At 57.6% G+C, this 18,185-nt stretch overlaps 2 protein-coding genes across 10 annotated transcripts; both read right to left on the bottom strand.

Annotated features, from left to right (window-relative positions):
* Positions 1 to 618: 618 nt before the first annotated feature.
* TRAF4 (TNF receptor associated factor 4) lies at positions 619 to 6,604 on the bottom strand. 2 transcript variants are annotated; one of them, XM_084985578.1, is made up of 8 exons: positions 3,986 to 4,115; positions 3,547 to 3,613; positions 3,386 to 3,437; positions 2,725 to 2,829; positions 2,487 to 2,648; positions 2,233 to 2,394; positions 1,991 to 2,146; positions 619 to 1,736 (listed from the first exon to the last, which is right to left on the bottom strand). In XM_084985578.1, the coding sequence occupies exons 1-8, from the start codon at positions 4,017 to 4,019 to the stop codon at positions 1,104 to 1,106; spliced, it is 1,371 nt and encodes a 456-aa protein (XP_084841704.1). In that variant the 5' UTR covers positions 4,020 to 4,115; the 3' UTR covers positions 619 to 1,103. The 2 variants fall into 2 exon arrangements, with proteins under 2 accessions (XP_084841704.1, XP_020923144.1); XM_021067485.2 differs by lacking the exons at positions 3,547 to 3,613; positions 3,986 to 4,115 and adding an exon at positions 6,360 to 6,604.
* Positions 6,605 to 7,174: 570 nt separating this feature from the next.
* On the bottom strand, positions 7,175 to 17,109 carry NEK8 (NIMA related kinase 8). 8 transcript variants are annotated; one of them, XM_021067482.2, is made up of 15 exons: positions 17,030 to 17,109; positions 13,504 to 13,709; positions 13,052 to 13,284; positions 12,684 to 12,815; positions 11,969 to 12,177; positions 11,732 to 11,811; positions 11,476 to 11,657; positions 11,221 to 11,371; positions 10,724 to 10,800; positions 10,269 to 10,386; positions 9,260 to 9,410; positions 8,864 to 9,027; positions 8,603 to 8,761; positions 8,295 to 8,453; positions 7,175 to 7,925 (listed from the first exon to the last, which is right to left on the bottom strand). In XM_021067482.2, exons 1-15 carry the CDS (start codon positions 17,074 to 17,076, stop codon positions 7,897 to 7,899), a joined length of 2,097 nt encoding a protein of 698 aa, XP_020923141.2. In that variant the 5' UTR covers positions 17,077 to 17,109; the 3' UTR covers positions 7,175 to 7,896. The 8 variants fall into 8 exon arrangements, 3 of the variants coding, with proteins under 3 accessions (XP_020923141.2, XP_084841642.1, XP_084841643.1); XM_084985516.1 differs by having other exon boundaries at positions 13,598 to 13,709; XR_014821565.1 differs by lacking the exon at positions 10,269 to 10,386.
* Positions 17,110 to 18,185: the final 1,076 nt, after the last annotated feature.

The raw sequence follows: 18,185 nt of genomic DNA, 5'->3' as shown, positions 1-18,185 counted from the left end.
TCGGGATCCAAGCCACATCTGCACCCTACACCACAGCTGAGGGCAACGTCAGATCCTTAACCCACCGAGCGAGGCCAGGGATCGAACCCGCATCCTCATGGATATAGTTGGATTATTACCTCTGAGCCTTGATGGGAATTCCCTTGTGCTGTCTCATTAAGTGTTCACTACAGCCCACTAAGGTAGGTCCTTTTATTAAAAGCTACTTCACTTGATTGTTGTATTAAATGAAATAATGCATATAAAGTGCTTAACAGTTGTTAATCGCATGAAAAGTACTCAACAGATGGTAGCTACTATCAGTCCAAGACCTGAGTACAGCTGAGGCACACTAGTCTTTGGTGGGGTATATAATCAGAGACGCTCACCTTATAAAACGTCCAGAGCCTGCACCTCCCCCATCTAACCGCCAGAGGGCAGCAGCAGGCAAATGTCGTCCACACAAAGCCAAGTGCAGTCCTTCTGTCCTCCAGCAGAGGGCGGCCCAACAGGGCAGCAATCTAATGGCTTTTGAGGCCAGAGGGGCTGCAGCCCCTTTCTGACCAGTGCTTTGACTTCGCAATTGGGCCCAGCCTTCAAGGACCCTAAGTAACCCAGATGAGTCAGGCTGGAACCAAGTTAATAAATACAATTCAGGATTTATTAAAAATCAGGGCTCCCCTGCTGTGCCCTCCTGGCACTAAGTAAATAAATAACCAGAGGGGACACAGCTGGGGGAAGGGGAAATCAGATCTCAAGACAGATTCTTTAACTACCCCTCAGTTTCCCAAATCCCCCTCCCCCCTATGGCTCTTGGGACATAGCACCAGCAGGCACCTCAGTCCTGGGTAGAGTGTGGCCGGCACCAAGGCATGTCTGCCCTGCCCAGGAGACAGGCCCTGGGATCACTTGTTTCCAAGCCCTTGATGACCCAAAGACCTGCTCTCCCCAGAGGCCAGGGCTGAAGCACCAATAGGAGGCACCTGAGGGTGGTGGGGAAGGAGGGAGGGGGAACAGAACCTAGGCAGCAGAGACAGCTGTAAGGGGGTCCGGCCCCCTCTCCAGCCTCAGCCAGTGCCTGATGGTCACTTCCCACCCCCTTTCTCCTGCAGCTGGGTCTGCACTCAGCTGAGGATCTTTCGGGGCAATTCAACAGAGGCACGGATGAAGACTGCATCATCCCGCACATAGTTTCGCTTGCGGATATCCTGGTGGGAGATGAACTTGGGGTAGCCAAAGCCCAGCGAACTCTCATCCAGGGAGCCCCGCCAAGTGCCTGGTTTTTGGAAATTCTTCCAGTTTGGGTCAGGGTGAAAGGTCTCAGTGACATGCTGTGGCTTAGCCAGCCCAGGTTCGCTCTGATCCAGCAGGGAGAAGGTGACGCGGCGGGCAAAGGGCCACTCAAGGAGATTGTCAAAGGCACCTGGCAGCACGCGAATGTAGAGCGAGAGGTGTGTGCCCTCCCCGCTGCCGTTGCCGTTGAGGAAAGCAGAGACCTGCAGCTTGTAGCCATACTTATGCGTGTAGAAGGCGGGGCTGAAGCACTCGAGGTTGGGCTTGGCTTTGGCCTCCTGTAGCCGGCGCCCGTAACTGCCAATCTTCCAGATGAGCACGCCGTCACTGCCCACCGACAGCTCCTCCAGCTCTCTCCGCAGCTCCTGCAGCTCCTGCCGCTGCCGGCTCACCAGGGCGCACATCATGGCCAGATGTGGCTTCACGCTCTCCTCCACGTGCCGTGCCATTGCCAGCTTAGGGCACTGTTGGCAGAGCCCCAGGCCATGGGGGAAGGGAGGAGAGTTAGTAGGAACAAGTCCAGGGGAGAGGGGAGGAGTGGGTACAGGGTGGCGGGCACCTAGCTCTGAAGGAGAAAGACAGAGGGCACTAGGAGGCTGGAGCTGGCCAGCAGCGGGAGGACTGGAGGCTTCAGAGCAGCAGAGCAGGGATCACTAAGGGCTGAGGTCTGAGGCTTCAAGGACCAAGAAGGGAGCTGACGGGAGGAGGGGCGACTCACCCTGTGCTTGCAGCCAGAGTCTTTGAATGGGCACAGCACCAGGGCAGTGCTGCAGCTGTCCTTCAGATGGCCGGGCAGGTCCTCCCGGGCCACAGTGCCCACGCCACACTGGTTGGGGCAGGGCACAGGCAGCCTGGGGCACTGGTACTGGTGGCTCTGGGGCCGCAGAGGCAGAGAGGCAGAGGTCAGTAGCCTGACTCCCCGCTCCCTGCCCCATGGTCCCCGCTCAGGAAGGGCCTCACCTGGATGGTGTCAAAGACGAACTCCTTGGTGCAGTAGGTGCAAGGCTGGGTGCGCTTGGGGCACTCAGAGGTGGCATGCTGGGCCAGCAGCCGCCGCATCATGCGGGCCCCGCACTTGTTCTCACAGTACACACTCTCTTGGGGGCACACACCCTCGTGGCTCTGTGGAAATGGCAGCGGGGCTGAGTTAAGGAATCCCTGAGCCACCAGGTACCCATTCTCCCCCGACCGACCCTCAGCCAGGCCCCACCCACCTCAAAGGCCTCCCCGCTGAAGTCACAGCCACAGAACTCGCACTTGAGGCGCCGCTTGGGGCAGTCGTGTTGCAGGTGTGCGGGCAGATCCCGGCGGCTCAGCTTGGTGGGACAGCGGTTGGGGCAGGGAACCACATTGAAGCTGCAGGTATTCAGGTGGCCCTGATGGAAGGGGCTGAGTCAGCGCCGGCCAAAGGAGGGGGGTCCCCCCACCTCGCCACCCCAACCAGAGTCTCACCTGCAGGTGCCGAAGTGGCCCACTCCAGCGGCAGCCCTCCTCACTGTGGATGCAGCGGATAGGCAGGCCCAGGACCTGTACCTCTAGCTCTGGGTCTGGGTAGATCTGGGGGCAAGGATGGGGGGAACTGATCAGGGTCAGAGCCCAATTCCCACCTCCTCCACCCCCAGATAGGCTAGAGCCGCTAAGAGCCTCTCTTGAGCTAACTCCCCCCTCGGTGCTCAGGGATAAAATGCAGTGGTGGTATCTGCTCCAACACTAGATTCCAGGGTCCCCAACACGCTGGCACATGACACTCCCTTTGGAGTGGCAGTCAATCAGCCTGCTTAGTCCCTGGCATCCCCCACACCCTTTGCTTCTTTCTCCCTGGTAGAGGGGTCCTGGCCCTCAGCCACAGGTCTGGCTGGCCACCCAAAGGGGAGGGGAACACTTCTTGTGGGCACAGAGCAGCTCTGTGCACCCCCACAGGCTGGGCATTGTGCCTGCCCTCCAGGGCAAACATGGGCCTCATTTGCAAACTGGCCTGGTGGGAGGGAACAGGCCACCTCTGTAAGGGCGCACGATTCTGCAGCACTGGGTTGACATTGGCCCTGAGCCACTGGCTGCAGCAGCTCCAGCCTCCAGCAAGGGCAAGAGCCTGTACCTGGCACTGTGGACTCACCTTGGCATAGTCCAGAGGAAGTTGGTCCTCAGGGCATTTGAAGACTCCTTCACTGTGAAAGGGGAAGGAACAGGGTCAAGGCTCCATGATGTGCGAAGGCCCCACCCCCTCAACCAGGGCAGCCTCCATCCCTCACCAGACAGGTTCCCAGGCAGCCCCACCTGAGAGCAAGTAGAGGCCTGAGGGTACCCACTTCTCCAGGACCCCCAGAAGATCCCAGCTCTTGTCCTGGGGAGGGGAGATCTGAGCTCAGCTGCCTCAGACAGAATTTAGCCAACAGGTGGCAGCTGGCACTCCTCCCCCCAGGATGGCAGCTGGACCGGGGAAGCAACAGGCTGCCTGGCCACCCCCTCCCCCAGGTTAATTTTCATTGGCTTGGCTGAAAGCTGTTGGGGGGGGTGTGGGATTGAACAGGGATGGGCAGAAATAAATAAAGTGCCAGGGCTGCCCAGCCCCCCGTAAGGGTGCCCAGCCAAGAACCCAGGGCAAAGGTCAGCTTGGGGCCTCATTCACCCAACCCTTCCCTCTTTCTGAGAGGGTGTGTCTCCTAAAGCAAAGAGGAGTAAAGGCACTGTGTTTACACTCCCACCCAGTTCTCACCACCTGTGTCGGAGGAGAGGCTCAATGCCCCCATTTTGCAGGTGAAAGAACTGAGGCTCACAGGTGAACTGGATGTGTCTGATTCCACAGCTCAGAGAGTTTCTACCACTCTATATCTAGAAGAGAGGCTAGTCCAAGGCAAAGTGTGAGGTGAGCACAGCCAAGAATCTGGGCACCGCAGAGCAAGCATCTGAAGCCTGCTGACTCTGTCCACTGCCTTCCCTCTCCTCCACCAATCCCACCGCAGGCTGTCAGCACTCAGGTGTGCCTCCTTCTGCCCATCATGGCCTTGCTGACCCTGGCTGGGACCAGTCATACATGCCTGGCATGGCCTAGACAGGGCAAGCACTCCCCCAGCAGGACTGAAGGCCCTCAGGCATGGCATTTCTGACACGTCTGAGTCAGGTAGCTGGGAGGGAGGCAAGGACCAAGGCGGAAGCAGAGGCTACATGGCAGCCCTGTCCACGGTGGTGCTTTGCAGTCCATGCCCCAGATAGTCAAAGGATTTCCAGCAACCCCCCCCTCCCCCGTCCCGGAGACTACTACTGGCCATGCTGCAATGCCAAGAATAATACATGCCCAGGCACTGAGGAGGTGTGCCTGTGCCCACAGGACAACCAGCCGTCTTGGACCAACCTGACTAATAGCCCTGGCAGGAGTGGGGAAAGAGGAATGGGCCATAGGGGAGTGGGGTCTGCTTAGCAGCTTCAGGAATGTGCTGAGTTGGTGGTTCTGGAGTTAGGGAGAGGACTGAGGCAAGTCCCCAGGCTTCAGGCAGAAGATTAGCCTGGGCAGCTTGGGGCCCAGCCAGGACAAAGGTTCCCCCAGGGCTAGGGACACCCTAGCTGGTTGGATGGAAGGGGTGGGGAGGGGCTGCGCCTCTCCCCACCACCTCCTCTCCTCCCTCCGGGGCCTCAGCGGAGGGGGGAAGGCAGGGGCAGAGACCACTCCAGGCCGGGCGGCGGCGGAGGCCCCGGCCCAGGGGAGCAGACAGGATGGGGGGCGGGGGCGGGGGGGAGAGGAAGAGGGGATTTCCGGGAGGGGGAGGGGCAGAGCGGCGGGAGGGGCCGACGGGGGAACCGGGCCTGACAGCCCCCTCCCCCGTGCCTTCCCCGAGGCAGCCAGGGTGGGTCAGCTGAGGAGCGGAGGGAGGCTCAGCTGGCCTCATCTGGAAACCAGAGGGCCGGGGAAGGGCAGCGAGAAGACAATGGGACTGTGTGTCGGTGGGGGAGCGTGTGTACACGGGAGGGGGAGGGGAGGGAAAAGGGGGAGGGGGCGGCACGGCAGCTCGTGCAGGAGCATATGTGAGGGCAGGGCCGGCCCGGGCTGCGGGGAACAGAAAACAAAGGGCCTGCTGAGATTTCCGCCAGCCTAGGGGCTGCGGAGGACGGAGCACTGAGGGCAGGAGCCCCAGAGGTGCTCTCCGGTCTGCGCCCCGCGAACCCTCAGCCAACAGCCTCCCGACACACGCTCGGGGCGGACCCAGCCTCCCCCGTGCTCTCGGCGCACGGAGCTCCCTCTTCTTGTCGCCCCGCACCCAAGGCTGAGCAGGGGTCCCAGCGTGGGCAGGAGAGGCAAGACACCGCCGGGCGCCCGGAGCTCAACGGATGCCCGGGGGCCGAGGGATGACCTGGGTCGGGAGAGGGCGGGGCGGGGCGGGGTTCAGTCATTCCCCGGGGGCGCGACCCCCTCCCTAACAATTTCTAGACCACCTGCGGTACTCAAGACCCCCAGCGGCAGGGAGGGCCCCCCAAAGGGTTCGTGCTTCAGGGGAGATCGGGAGCGTCGCAGATCTCCCTCCATCGTGCGACCACAGGCAGGCCGGGCTGAAACCCCAATTAAGCCTTGAGGTAATCGTGTGACCACCGGCAAAGCGCAGCCTTTCTTTGAATTCGAATCTCGTTTCCTCATCTGGGAAATGGGAGACTAGCCGCCCATCTCGGGGCGTCTGAAAAACCTGAAGAGTTTACACGGGTGAAAACTCCGGGGGTCTTAAGGTGCCGCGCGGGACAGAGGGTTTTGTCCTCTTCCCAGAAGGAATCAAAGTTCAAGGCTGAGGCCGCTCGGGCTCTCAGGTGAGGGGGAAGGGCCGGCCACGGTCGGGAAGGGCGTCCTTTCCCACCTCCACCTGGTGGGCAGGCCCGGAATTCCTGCCACCTGGCGCAGGTTCCAGCGGCACGCAAGGCCCTACGGATTAGTGCGTGGGGGGCCTCCCTCGAGCCTGACGTCACCGCAGCCCCATGACGTCACGGTGGGCACCCCTGAGGTCATGGGGCCGCGGCGCAGACAAAGGCCTGGCGGGCCTCGGGCCTGGGCCCTCCCCCGGAGGCGTCCACCCCACCCCCTGCCTCCCCGCGCTCCCCCCGGGCCGCACCTGAGGAACTCCTGTAGGCAGGTGTCGCAGAAGCGGTGGCCGCAGGTAGAAACCTGCACAGGCTCGCGCATGGGCTTCCCGCACAGCGGGCACAGCAGCCGCCGCTTGGGCTTCTCCAGAAACTTGTAGTCGAAGCCGGGCATGGCGGGCGGGCACGGGCCAGCGGGGCCGGGCACGCGGCAGCCCCACAGCCCGCGCCTCGCTCCGGCCGCGCTCCCGGCTCCGAGCGGGGCGAACTGGCGGCCGCGGCCGCGGCCTGCGCCCAGCCCTTGAGCCCGCCCGCCGGAAGAGGGGGCGGGGCCGCCGCCGCGCGGTCCTAGCGCCCGCCCCGCCGGGCTTCCCACCCCCCCGACCGGCGGGCGGTTTCGGGGTCGGCTCTCTGCCAGGCTCGCCCCCTCCGCGAAGCCCGGGCTCCTCTTTCCCCTCGGGAAGAGTGATCGACGCGCCGCTTCTCCCCAGAGCTGGGGCCGCTTCTCCCCAGACACTGCATGGGGCGGAGGGCCCCGGGGGATGAGTCCGGGCCGCGCCGCAAAGATTCTCTTCTCCGGAGTCCACAGCTTGGTCTCGGGGGCCACGTGTCGCCTAGGGGCCCAGGGCTCCAGCTTCCAGGTGCTAGGCAGCCGAAGCCTGGCAACCAGATCCGGGGAGCCTGGCTGGGCGGAGAGGCCAGGTTGGGCGCTGGGCCAGAACCTTCGCCCCAGCCTCAGGCTGCGCCCACATTCCTCCCTCGACTGTGGCTCTGCAGCCCAGATCAGGCCCAGCCCAGCCCTGGGGTGGCCGCCACCCCCACCCCTAAAGAGACCACACTCTAGGCAGGCAGCTGATTTTTTTATTGGCACTACTTCTCAGACATCTGGGAAGCTAGTCTGGTCCAGCCAGTTACCCTTTCTCCCAACCTGCTTTGGGGGAATGGCATGGGTGAGAGATCCCCCTCTGCAGTACACTGCAGCCCATGCACTCCCTCCGGGAAGGGAGGCACTCAGAAATTGTGCAATTCCCTGCCTCAGGATAGGGGAGTGGGGGCCAGTGGCAGCACTCCTGGGACTCCCTGCCCCAAGCAATGCGGGGGCCAGGCCCCTGGAATGACCAGTCCAGGCAGGCCTCAGCCGCCTGCCCTACTCCAAAGCACGGAGCTGGCCCGTCCCAGTAGACACCAGGGGCTTACTTCCTAACTGGGCTGGGGGAAGGGGCAGGTTCTGGGTGGAGCCACAGCCACCTCCAGCCTTTTTCTGCAGAGGGTCTAGAGACCACCATGCTTCCAAAGGTTAGGTCTGGTCTCCAACTCTAGCCAGGCTGGACCCTCCAGTTACTGACTAAAGAGAAGGGAGGGCTGGGGAGGGGAAAGAGGGATGGTGGGGGATTAGGGTGGGTTGAGTTTTACATATCCAGGGCCAGAAGCAGAGCAGGGACTTAACTTGTTCTTATACCCCACTGATGACACGATCCAGGGGGCTGGTCATGCCTGAGGCACCTGCATTTTTCAAGAACATTCAGAAGAGAAGCAATATCAGGGTGTCCAGAGGAGGATCCAGGTGCCTTAAGGGGGGACTGGCTCATCTGTGACCGCTGCAGAGAAGAAAAGAGAAATCGCTGCAGCCTCCCCGAGGGCAGTGCCTCCAGCAAGCCTCAACCACCTCTACTCCCACCCACTCTGGGCCTGCCAGAGAGGTTCAGACTAAACTGGACTTGAGGGTTGGAGGAGAAAGACTGCCTTTGGGCCCTGGGGAGCAGTGGAGGCAACCCTTCAGTGAGGCCCAAGAAGCACTTATCCTTGTCCACCCCAGAGGCTCGCTTTTGCCCTGCAGCTTCTGCTTTCACTTATCTGAGGGCTGAAGATGCTTTCAGTAATTTGGGCTATGACCAGTAGGGATGGGGGTGTGGGCAGGGGCCAGCTAGGTTAACCTTTATGCCCATGAGGGTGAAGTCTGAACTCACGACGAACAGCCAGCAGAGTGTTTCCATGGCAGCAGGACACAGAAGTCACTGTATAGGGGTGTGTCTCATCCAGCTGCACTGGCCTAGGGAGTCCAGCATCCTCATCCTTTCTTCCCAGTCGACCTCGGGCCCCTTTGCCCCAAGAGAACACTTCGCCTTCTGCAAAAGGAGAGAAGTGGGAGAAGGACATAGCTTAGCAGCTATCATCCTAGAATGCCATACTGGCCCCAGTGTGAGGCTGAGCATAACCCTGCATTGCCTGTGGCGCTGCCCGCGCCCCATCTGCCCCCACAGTGCCCATGAATCACCTGCCCCGATGGCTACAGTGAAGGCATCCCCACAAGCCACCGTCGATATCTTGATGCCCTGGAGGCCTTGGACTCGACAAGGTGCTCGGCTGACCCTGCGAGCGTTGGTACCCAACTGCCCATGCTGATTGCTGCCAAAAGTGTAGCAGTCGCCCGAGGCTGTTAGGGAGGAAGAGGAGAGGAAGAAAAGGGTGCTTCAACTGGGGGTCAAGGAGGCCAGGAGGGTCCACGTTTGGCCTCCTGTGCCCAGGTCCTCCTCACCAGTTACAGCAGCTGAATGAGCAGTGCCCAGGTCCACGCTCAGCAGGGGTTCCTGGTCCAGGGGTGCAGAACCTAGTGGTGTGAAGGTCACGGCCTCCTCCACTTGTTGGTGTGGGGCAGGCTCTTCCCCCAGAGAAAGGGGGTCCAGACCCAGCTTGTTGAACCTGAGGGCAGAGCCAGACATCAAGTCCAACTGACACAGTTTATAGAGACATCCTCCCCCACCTCTCTGGGTGGGAACTGGTGTACCAGCAGACAGACCCCACCCTGGGTCGAACCCACAGCATCTGGAAGCCGCCCTCAGTTCTCATCCCTGGTGGGAGACGGGCGATGACAGGTGGAGCACGGGCAGCCAGGGAAGGCAGGGAACAGGCTAGTCCTAGTGCACCTATTTACCTGTTGCTCCCACAGGCCAGGGCTTGGCCAGGCACAGTGAGGATCATGGAGGAATCAATGCCACACACAACCCGCTGGGCTTCCTGTCCTGGGGGCATGGGTACCAGCTGGGGGCAACAGTGGGACTCCCTGGTGCCTAGTCCCAGGCGGCCTACAAGGAGAAACCAGAACAGGGCTAGATTGCACTTTTCTTTTTTTTCTTTTTTTTTTTAGGGTTGCACCTTGGGCATATGCAAGTCCCCAGGCTAGGGGTCAAATGGAAGATTCAGCTGCCAGCCTACACCACAGCCACAGCAACACAAGATCCAAGCCACATCTGTGACCTCCACCACAACTTGTGGCAACACCAGATCCTTAACCAACTGAGCGAGGCCAGGGATCGAACCCCCATCCTCATGGATATTAATCGGGTTCTTAACTCACTGAGCCACAACAAGAACTCCGAGTTTTCGCTTTAGGGTTGCTGATGCCAGGATAAAGAGGACCCACGGAGAGGAGGTAACAGCATGAGTGAAGGTTGTTCCTCAGACAGAAATGCCCATCCTTGGCCCCTCTGTGGGTCAAAATCCTACTCCTCCTTTAAGGCCCTAATCAGATCCCAGGTCTGTCTCCTCCAGGTGGAGTCCCTTGCATTTTCTTCGGCTCCTACTCCTGTGGACCTTGAATGCAGCCCTGATACTGTCTGTCCTTTATCATGCTGGGGCCCTCACCACTTCCCCACCTAAAAAGTCCTCCAAGAGGACAGGAACCCCATCTAAGTCATCCCTATACAACAAATATTGCTGAATCAATGAAATCTCATTACATCCTCAACACCTTGTTTATCTTGTCTCAGCACTCAGCACGACGTAGGCACATAGTGAGTGTGCAGTAAAGGCTTTTTGAGTGAATAAATCAACAGAAATCAGAGAAAAAGGAGCAGAGAATAGGCCATGGGATAGAAGATGGCTATGAAGGGGAACAAATCATTTCAAAGGGTTCCAGAGGCTGGGACAGAGTGCAAGCTTACCACCATCCCCACGGCCCCAAGCAAATAGTTCTCGCTCAGTGGACAAGGCCAGAACATGAGAGGCCCCACAGGCCACCTGCACCATCTCGTAGCCCAGCAGGGCCTCCACAATGGTAGGCTAGAGACAGAAAAGAAGCAAAGGCAGTCTGTGGGCAAGGGCCCTGAACCAGCCATCTGGCCTTGGCATCCCCTGTAGTTGGAGGCTACAAATTCTCCTGAGGTGGCTGTCTCTTTAATTCCCCCCCTGCACAAAGGAACACACACAGGGAAACCACTGGGGAAGGCTGGTCTTTCTGTACTTCCCCAGATGCTGTGCATAACAGGTGCAGCCTTGTGAGCTGGAGGGACCTGTGGCTGCTGGGATTCCCCTGCCTCTAATGTGGGTGTCAGCTCTCAAATGTGGGCTCCTTGCCATCTCCCCACTTCCTCCTTCTCAGGGTACACCCAAAACGCACCTGGCTGATGTCATTGAGGCTGCCATGGCCTAGGCACCCATTGCTGCCGCTGCCAAAAGTCATGATGATGCCTCGGTCTGGGGAGGAGGGCAATGAAGAGATGGAAAGGAGGGAGGTTAGGCGGCTTTTCCAGACCAGTGCTCTCCTTGGACTGGAGGAGCAAGAAAAAGTTAGCTGGAGGCTGGGGCTGGAAGAATGGAATTGAGGGAGAAAAAGAACTGGGGTCTTTTTTCCCAAGTGTGAGACTTTGGGCAAGTGAGAGCCTCTGAGCCTTAGTTTTTAGGTCTGTCAAATGGGGGTGATACAACTATCACCAAGTGGGGGGGATGCCTTGCTAGGCCTGCTGTGAAGATAAAGGAGATTGTGGAAGTAAAACCCCCTGGAAGATAGAGGCATTATTAAGTGAGCAGTTTGCAAAGGACAGGCAATGAAGGAAGCGGCTCTAGGGGGCCTACTTATAGCCCAGTCCCCAGAGGGTAGTCTCCTGACCAGCTCACCAGTCAGGCAGGCCGTGAAGAGGTCCCCACAGGCCACGTGCTTGATAGTCACACCTGACTGGCCCTCCAGGAAACGGGAGACGAACTGGGGCTGGGGCTGCTCTATCGCACCTGGGAGGAGGGCGCCCCCTCCGGCGCCTAGGGGCGGAGCCTGCGAGGGGACAGGGGAGGGAGCGGGTGGGGCATGGTGGGACCTGAGCGCTCGGGGCAGACCCTGGTGCCCCACTCAGTTCAGGCCCACCCCAGTCCCCTCACCTCCCATAGGATGAGGCGCCCGGAGCGCGTGACGCCGGCCTTCTGGGTGCGCCCAGCTGCCACCTGGACCACTTCGGTGTTGAGCATTGGCAGCCGAAGTGGCGTGCTGAGCCCGCCGCCCCACGTGTACACAGATGACAGCGGCGGAGGAATGGCTGGCCGCGCAGGTCCCCGGGGGACGCCTGAGGGGACAGCTCATCAGGCCTATTAAGCTGGTGCGAGTGCTGCGCGGACCCCGGCGGTCCCTCCGACTTACCTCTGCAACGGGCGCTACTGGTCCTGCTCCCGGTGCTGCCCGGGACCAGGGGTGGCCCGGCGGCCGCGGACTTCTCTGCCCTGGGGGGTAGACGGGGCGGGGGCCTCAGGACCAGGACCCTTGCCACACGCAGGAAGGGAGGATTTGTCCCAAGCGCCCCTCCGCGCCAGGCCTCCTGTGCTCCCACTGGGTCCCCCCACTGCTACCCAGGGCCCCCGCCCCTCTCCCTGCACCGGCCTGCGCATGCGGACGCTGCCCAGGTCCGTGTGGAGGTTGAGCAGCGCGCGGATGCAGAGGGGCTGTGCCATGATGTGGCTGAGCGGCGGCCGCTGCGCGGGCTCCAGGCTGAGCAGACTGAGAACCAGCTGGCGCAGCTCAGGGCTGTACCGGTCGGAGATGGGCGCAAAGGTGCCACTCATGATCTTCAGCACCAGCGCTGGCAGGTTCTGTGAAGGTACCAAGTGTGGGGTTGGCCAGAACCTCAGGTGAGGCTCCTAAACAGCAGCGGCCCAGCTCCAGCCGCAGCCCCTGGCCTGGTGAGGGGGTCACAGGCCTGCTCTCAGAAGTCTTCCTTTTGGTGAGGGGACTCCCAGGATGACAGGGGAGCCAAGCCCTGCTTTCAAGAACCTCTGATAGGGGAACTGCAGCCAGGTCTTCAGAAACCCCAGGTTATTGGGAAAACTCAAGTCTTCCCCATGGGAAGGTCCCTAATCAGATGGGAAAGCCCTGTGGTCAGGAGCCCTCAGTTTAATGGGGACACCCAAGCCCTGCCCGTAATCTGAGGGAAGCTGCGGCCCTGGCCCAGGGTACTCCACCAGCCTGATAAGAGAGATAAAACTGAGGCACAAGAGAAGAAACACACAGAAGTGGTCGGAGCCAAGGACCTCGGGAAAAAGGAGACAGAAGCAGGGGTTTCCCAGCTGGCCCCTTGGCCGGGCAGGGGCTTACTCACCGCAGCCTCAAAGGCCCTCTTGAGGCTGGCCAGCTCATAGAGGACACAGCCCAGGGCCCAGATGTCACTCTTCTGGTTGTAGGGCTTGCCCTCACACAGTTCGGGGGAGATGTAGCATGGAGTACCCACCACCTGCAGGAGGGAAGCTGATATTACAGCCCTGGGGTGGGTGGACCAAGGTTCTGCAAAAGTCCACTGAGAGACAGCTTCTCCTCAAAGCAGGCAGAAGTTCTTCCACCTGTAGGACCACCCAGCCTGGGACTGAGGGGTCAAGGTCTTGGGCGGGTGGGGGTGGGGGCAGGAATGCGGGGTGGGCCTTGGCCCACAAGACCTCCAGCACCCTCGAGGTCCCCTCTGTGCCCAGGCACCGTGTAGGCCTTGCTCTTGCTGCTAAGGATCTTGGAGATGCCAAAGTCACCGATCTTGACGACCATGCGGTGTTTGTCTAGAAGGATGTTTTGGGTCTTGAGGTCCCGGTGCAGGATGAGGTGGGTGTGCACATGATGCAGCGCCAGCAGGATCTGCACAAAGAAGTGCAGGATGGTCTCCTCCTCCAGCAGGGAGTTGCAGCGCTTCTGGATGAACTCAGCCAGCGTGCCGCCTGCAGCCGCAAGGGACTAGTCAAGGTCCAGGCTTTTCCCTGCCTGTGACTGTCCTTTTATGAAACTAAGGACCTGCCGGTGTCACACAACTGGGGTCACAACCCTATACCTCTGACCCTCAGTCAAGCCCGTTCCAAGGAGGGAAGCCATCTGTGTGCCTGCCTGTCCCAGAGGTAAGAGGCCTCTGGAGCCAAGCCAGTGCAAGGAGGCTGGCCCACCTGGTGCATATTCCATGGCGATCATGAGGGCCTTGTCCTCCAGGAAGTTCTCATAGTACTCAATGACATTGGGGTGGTTGAGCAGCTTGAGGACCTGGCACTCATTCTGGGCTGCCTGCCGCTCTTCCTTGGTCATCTGCTCCACCGGGATCTGCTTGATGATCACCAGCTTCTGGTCAGCCTTGCGCAGGCACAGATGAACAATCCTGGGGACACAGAGCACAGGCGTGGGTACCAGCTGAGCCTCCAGCCACATATCAGGCAGGGCAGACCTGGTGACTGGGTGTTCCTTAGGATGGGGAATGGGCGCCTAGAGTAAGAGGTCATTTGAGCAAGTGCAGAGAATATGCAGTGCAGTAATGGGAACTGACCACAAACTATGCCAGACCTTGGGCAAGTCATTTAACTTATCTGGGACTCAGTTTCACCAAGGCCACAATAAGACAAATTAGTCTTGGTCTCTGTAAGTTTCCTCAGACTCTGGAGTTAATTGCCTGAGTTCAAATCCTGACTCCTCCTCTTAACTAGTTATCTGGTCTTAAATTCTGTGACATCAGGATCTGGAAAATAAAACTGATCTCACAAGGTTGTTGAGAGGATCAAATGACAAAATGCATGTACTGCACTTAACACGGTGCCTGACACATCAAAGACACACAGTGAGGAGTTCCCGTCATGGCTTAGTGGTTAACGATCCGGCGTTGCCGTGAGCTGTGGTGTAGGTCACAGACGCAGCTCAGATCCCGCATTGCTGTGGCTCTGGCGTAGGCCGGTGGCTATAGCTCCGATTAGAACCCTAGCCTGGGAACATCCACATGCCACAGCAGCAGCCCTAGAAAAGGCAAAAAGACAAAAAGACAAAAAAAAAAAAAAAACCACAATGAGAGGCGTTCCGTGGCCTGGGACCTTCCATATGCTGTGGGTATGGCTGAAAAAGGAAAAACAAAAAACAAAAAAACAAGCACAAAAAACCCTCAACGAGTAGGAATCATTCTTTCTATTTATTATCTTCTCCCCACTCTGTTGTCACTGTCCATAAAAACAGGGTTTTGTTCTTTCTCCTTCACCACTACAACTCCCGTGCATAGTCTAGTGCATACCTGAGCACTGAGCAGGAGCTCTAAGTGTCTGCTGAATGATGATCATCTAAGTATCAAATGTATTCTCTTCAGCTCAGACCTCTCCTCTGAGCCTCAGACTTACATATTCAACTACCTGCTTTGCATCTCTACCTAAGTGGCTAACAAGCATCCTAAATTTTAACTAATTCAAGACAAAACTCTTTTTTTTTTGTCTTTTTAGGGCTGCACCTGTGGCATATGGAGGTTCCCAGGCTAGGGGTCAAATCGGAGTTGTCGCTGCCGGCCCACCCCACAGCCACAGCAATGCCAGAGCCTCGCCGTGTCTGTAACCTACACCACAACTCAACGAAATGCTGGATCCTTAACCCACTGAGCGATGCCAGGGATTGAACCTGCATCCTCATGGATATTAGTCAGATTAATTTCCACTGAGCCATGACAGGAACTCCTCGAAACAAAACTCTTTTTTTTTTTTGCTATTTTTTGGGCCGCTTCCGCAGCATGTGGAGATTCCCAGGCTAGGGGGTCAAATCGAAGCCATAGCCACCAGCCTACGCCAGAGCCACAGCAACGCGGGATCCGAGCCGCATCTGCAACCTACACCACAGCTCACGGCAACGCCGTGATCGTTAACCCACTGAGCAAGGGCAGGGACCGAACCTGCAACCTCATGGTTCCTAGTCAGATTCGTTAACCACTGCGCCACGACGGGAACTCCCGAAACAAAACTCTTGATTTCTGCCCTCAAAGCCTTTCTTTCATCAGTTTCTTCCATCTCAGTCAATGACACCATCATCCCTTGTTATTAAAGTCAAACACCTAAAAATCATACCAGAATCTTTCCTCCATCTGACACTAACACATCAGTAAATCCTTTTCTACCTCCAAAACACTGTGTACTCATTCATTTTTCTCTGTACCTTCTGCTATATACTCTTGGCCAAATCATCATTTCTTGCCTAAAATACTGCACTAGAATTTTGAATGGTCCTTTTCACACTTTTCACCCTCAAATTCAAATTCCACACAGCAGCTGGAGTGACTTTTTTTTTTTTGTCTTTTTGTCTTTTTTTTTTTTTTTTTTTTGTCGTTGTTGCTATTTCTTGGGCCGCTCCCGCGGCATATGGAGGTTCCCAGGCCAGGGGTTGAATCGGAGCTGTAGCCACCGGCCTACGCCAGAGCCACAGCAACTCGGGATCTGAGCCGCATCTGCAACCTACACCACAGCTCACGGCAACGCCGGATCGTTAACCCACTGAGCAAGGGCAGGGACTGAACCTGCAACCTCATGGTTCCTAGTCGGATTCGTTAACCACTGCGCCACGACGGGAACTCCCTTTTTTTTTTTTTTTTTTTTGTCTTTTTATCTTTTTTTTTTTTTTTTGGATTTTTTTTAATTTTAAATTAAAAAAAAAAATTTCTTTTTAGGGCCACACCCGAGGCATGTGGCAATTCCCAGGCTAGTGGTCCAATCGGAGCTGTAGCCCCCAGCCTACACCACCACCACTGCAAAGTGGGATCTGAGCTGTATCTGCAACTACACCATAGCTCATGGTAACACAGGATCCTTAACCCAGTGAGTGAGGCCAGGGATGGAACCCATGTCCTCATGGATGCAAGTCGGGTTTGCTAACCGCTGAGCCAAGACGGGAACTTCCAGAGTGACATTTTTTAAAATGCAAAGACCATTCCTTTGCTTAAACCTCTTTCCTTTACACTGCAAATATATTCAACTTCTTAATCTCAGCCTACAGCAGCCATAATCTGGTTTCCGCCCTCTGTGACAATAACATTTTATTCCATCTTTACCTTGCTCACTACATTCCAACTACATTAGTCTTTTTCTCAGTTCCTTGAATACTCTGCATTCGTTCCCACGTGAGGACCTTCGCATAAACTGGTTCCTCTGCTTGAGAAACTCTACCTTCTTCCGACTTCTGGTCCTCATTCCTCAAGTCTTGGCATTAAATCTCAACTATCCGAGAAATTTTCTTTCACCACCCCAAAGGAATACTCCCTGGTGGTGTACTCTATTCTCACAGGCAGTTTGTTGATCACTGCTTTAACAATGTCCTGTTTATTTTCTAATTTTCCGTTAGTCTGTAAGCTCGGAGAGGGAAAAGACCACGCCTCTTTTGGGCTTAGCTGTGTGCACAGCACCAAGATCCTGACGTGTATAGTTGCCGCTCAATATTTGTTGAATGAATGAATCAGGATAGAGCAACAGAACTCTGCGGGGGCGCAGAGAAGAGCCAGGGGCGTGACCTCCTTGGAGGCGGAGTTTCCCATCCAGGACCGGGACCGGAAGCCTGGGCGGGGCTTCTCGTAGAGGGCGCTAACGCTTCGGGGCGGGGCTGAGCAGGCAACGATTTCGCGCTTAGCGATTTCGCGGGGCTTATTTTCCCTCTCCCGTAGCAATTTCCTCCCCCAGAGCCCTGGCTCACCCGAAGGCACCTCTCCCCACCACTCGGATCCGCTCGTACTTCTCCATCTCATTTTTCAGAGTCACATTTCCGGAATCCTCAAGCCCAGGCGCGGCGCTTGCGCGAACCCGCCTTCTCTAGAGCCACGCCTCCTGCTCTGCAAGATAATTACGGGGCGGAGCCGGGGGAGTTGGGTGTTGGTTCAGCCTCTCATCTGCTTTGGCTGTTTTGCAGGGTTCCTGTGGCCGGGATCCGCAGTCGCCCTTCCAGGGTCCAAGGAATGGAGTAATACGCTGTTTTGGGGGGCGCGCTCCGCAAAGGCCAACACAGCACCAGCCACCTCCCACACACGCATCTCGCCCTCGCAAAGCTTTCTTAGACTGGAGGGGTTCCCTGCGCACGCCGAATGAGGGTTGGAGGCGAGGACCGATCTCGCTCCGCATCCCTCTTTGCAAACTAGTGACTGCTTCGAAGGATAGGGCAGATTCTCACTGGCATGCAAACGATAGACACTACCAAAATTGAACCGAGAGAGTCAGCGCTCTCGGTCTGTGGGGCAGGGTGCAGGGTTAGTTTCGTGTTTGCCTAGGGAGGAACCGGGGAAATCCCGAGCTGTGCAAGTTGATTCGACTAGGCAGAAGGTGACACTGCTGTCAAGACTGAGCCCTGCGCTTGTCAACACCAACTCCCCAACGCACACACACAGCGCTGCCGCTGCCGCAGGGAAATCTGCCTTCAATACTCAACTAGGGAGAACTTCCTTGGGGGAAAATGGGAGGGAACGGGACTACCACCTGAAGGCATCCAGGCGGGAGAGGAGGAAAGAATCATTCGCCTGATATGGGTTCAAATCTTCTGCCCAGAGGTGGGGGGCTGGTTAGTAGTACAATAGTCTAAGATCTTGGCCGGAAGTGAGTTTAATTCCAGGTGTCTACCCACCGCCTTCTGCCCTTCATGACCTCTATAAAATCTCAGTTAAGGTAGCAGGAAGGACGATGATTAGCTAAGGGATAGCGTCCCTATTTCTGAGTGGGTGAGGAACGTGAGGAAAGGGGTGTTTATCTTCTGTTCCCACCCTGGCCCTTGAAAGGGTACCCAAAACTACCCACATGGAATGACCACTGGAAAGGCCCCATGAGGGCCTGTTGGTAGCTGGCTCAGGCCAGGGTGTCCGGCG

This window comes from Sus scrofa, chromosome 12 (assembly GCF_054392235.1).
Source record: "Sus scrofa isolate SSC_HxYL_T2T_F1_AM1 chromosome 12, Sscrofa_HxYL_maternal_Yorkshire_Landrace_v2.0, whole genome shotgun sequence".
NCBI classification, from domain to species: domain Eukaryota; kingdom Metazoa; phylum Chordata; class Mammalia; order Artiodactyla; family Suidae; genus Sus; species Sus scrofa.
The sequence above is the reverse complement of the archived record's forward strand: the minus strand, read 5'-3'. Positions and strand labels throughout refer to the sequence as shown.

Bases quoted from the DNA above. Each gene is read 5' to 3' on its own strand.
- NEK8 (XM_021067482.2), bottom strand. From the start codon at position 17,076: ATGGAGAAGTACGAGCGGATCCGAGTGGTGGGGAGAGGTGCCTTCGG. The intron at 10,387-10,723 runs GTGCGTTTTGGG...TTCTGTCTCTAG, and splicing joins GCCTCAATGACATCAGCCAG to CCTACCATTGTGGAGGCCCT. The intron at 9,411-10,268 runs GTAAGCTTGCAC...TTCTCCTTGTAG, and splicing joins TTGGGGCCGTGGGGATGGTG to GCCGCCTGGGACTAGGCACC.
- TRAF4 (XM_021067485.2), bottom strand. From the start codon at position 6,502: ATGCCCGGCTTCGACTACAAGTTTCTGGAGAAGCCCAAGCGGCGGCTG. The intron at 3,438-6,359 runs GTGCGGCCCGGG...CCCCTTTCACAG, and splicing joins TGCCTACAGGAGTTCCTCAG to TGAAGGAGTCTTCAAATGCC. The intron at 2,395-2,486 runs GTGGGTGGGGCC...CCATTTCCACAG, and splicing joins TCAGCGGGGAGGCCTTTGAG to AGCCACGAGGGTGTGTGCCC.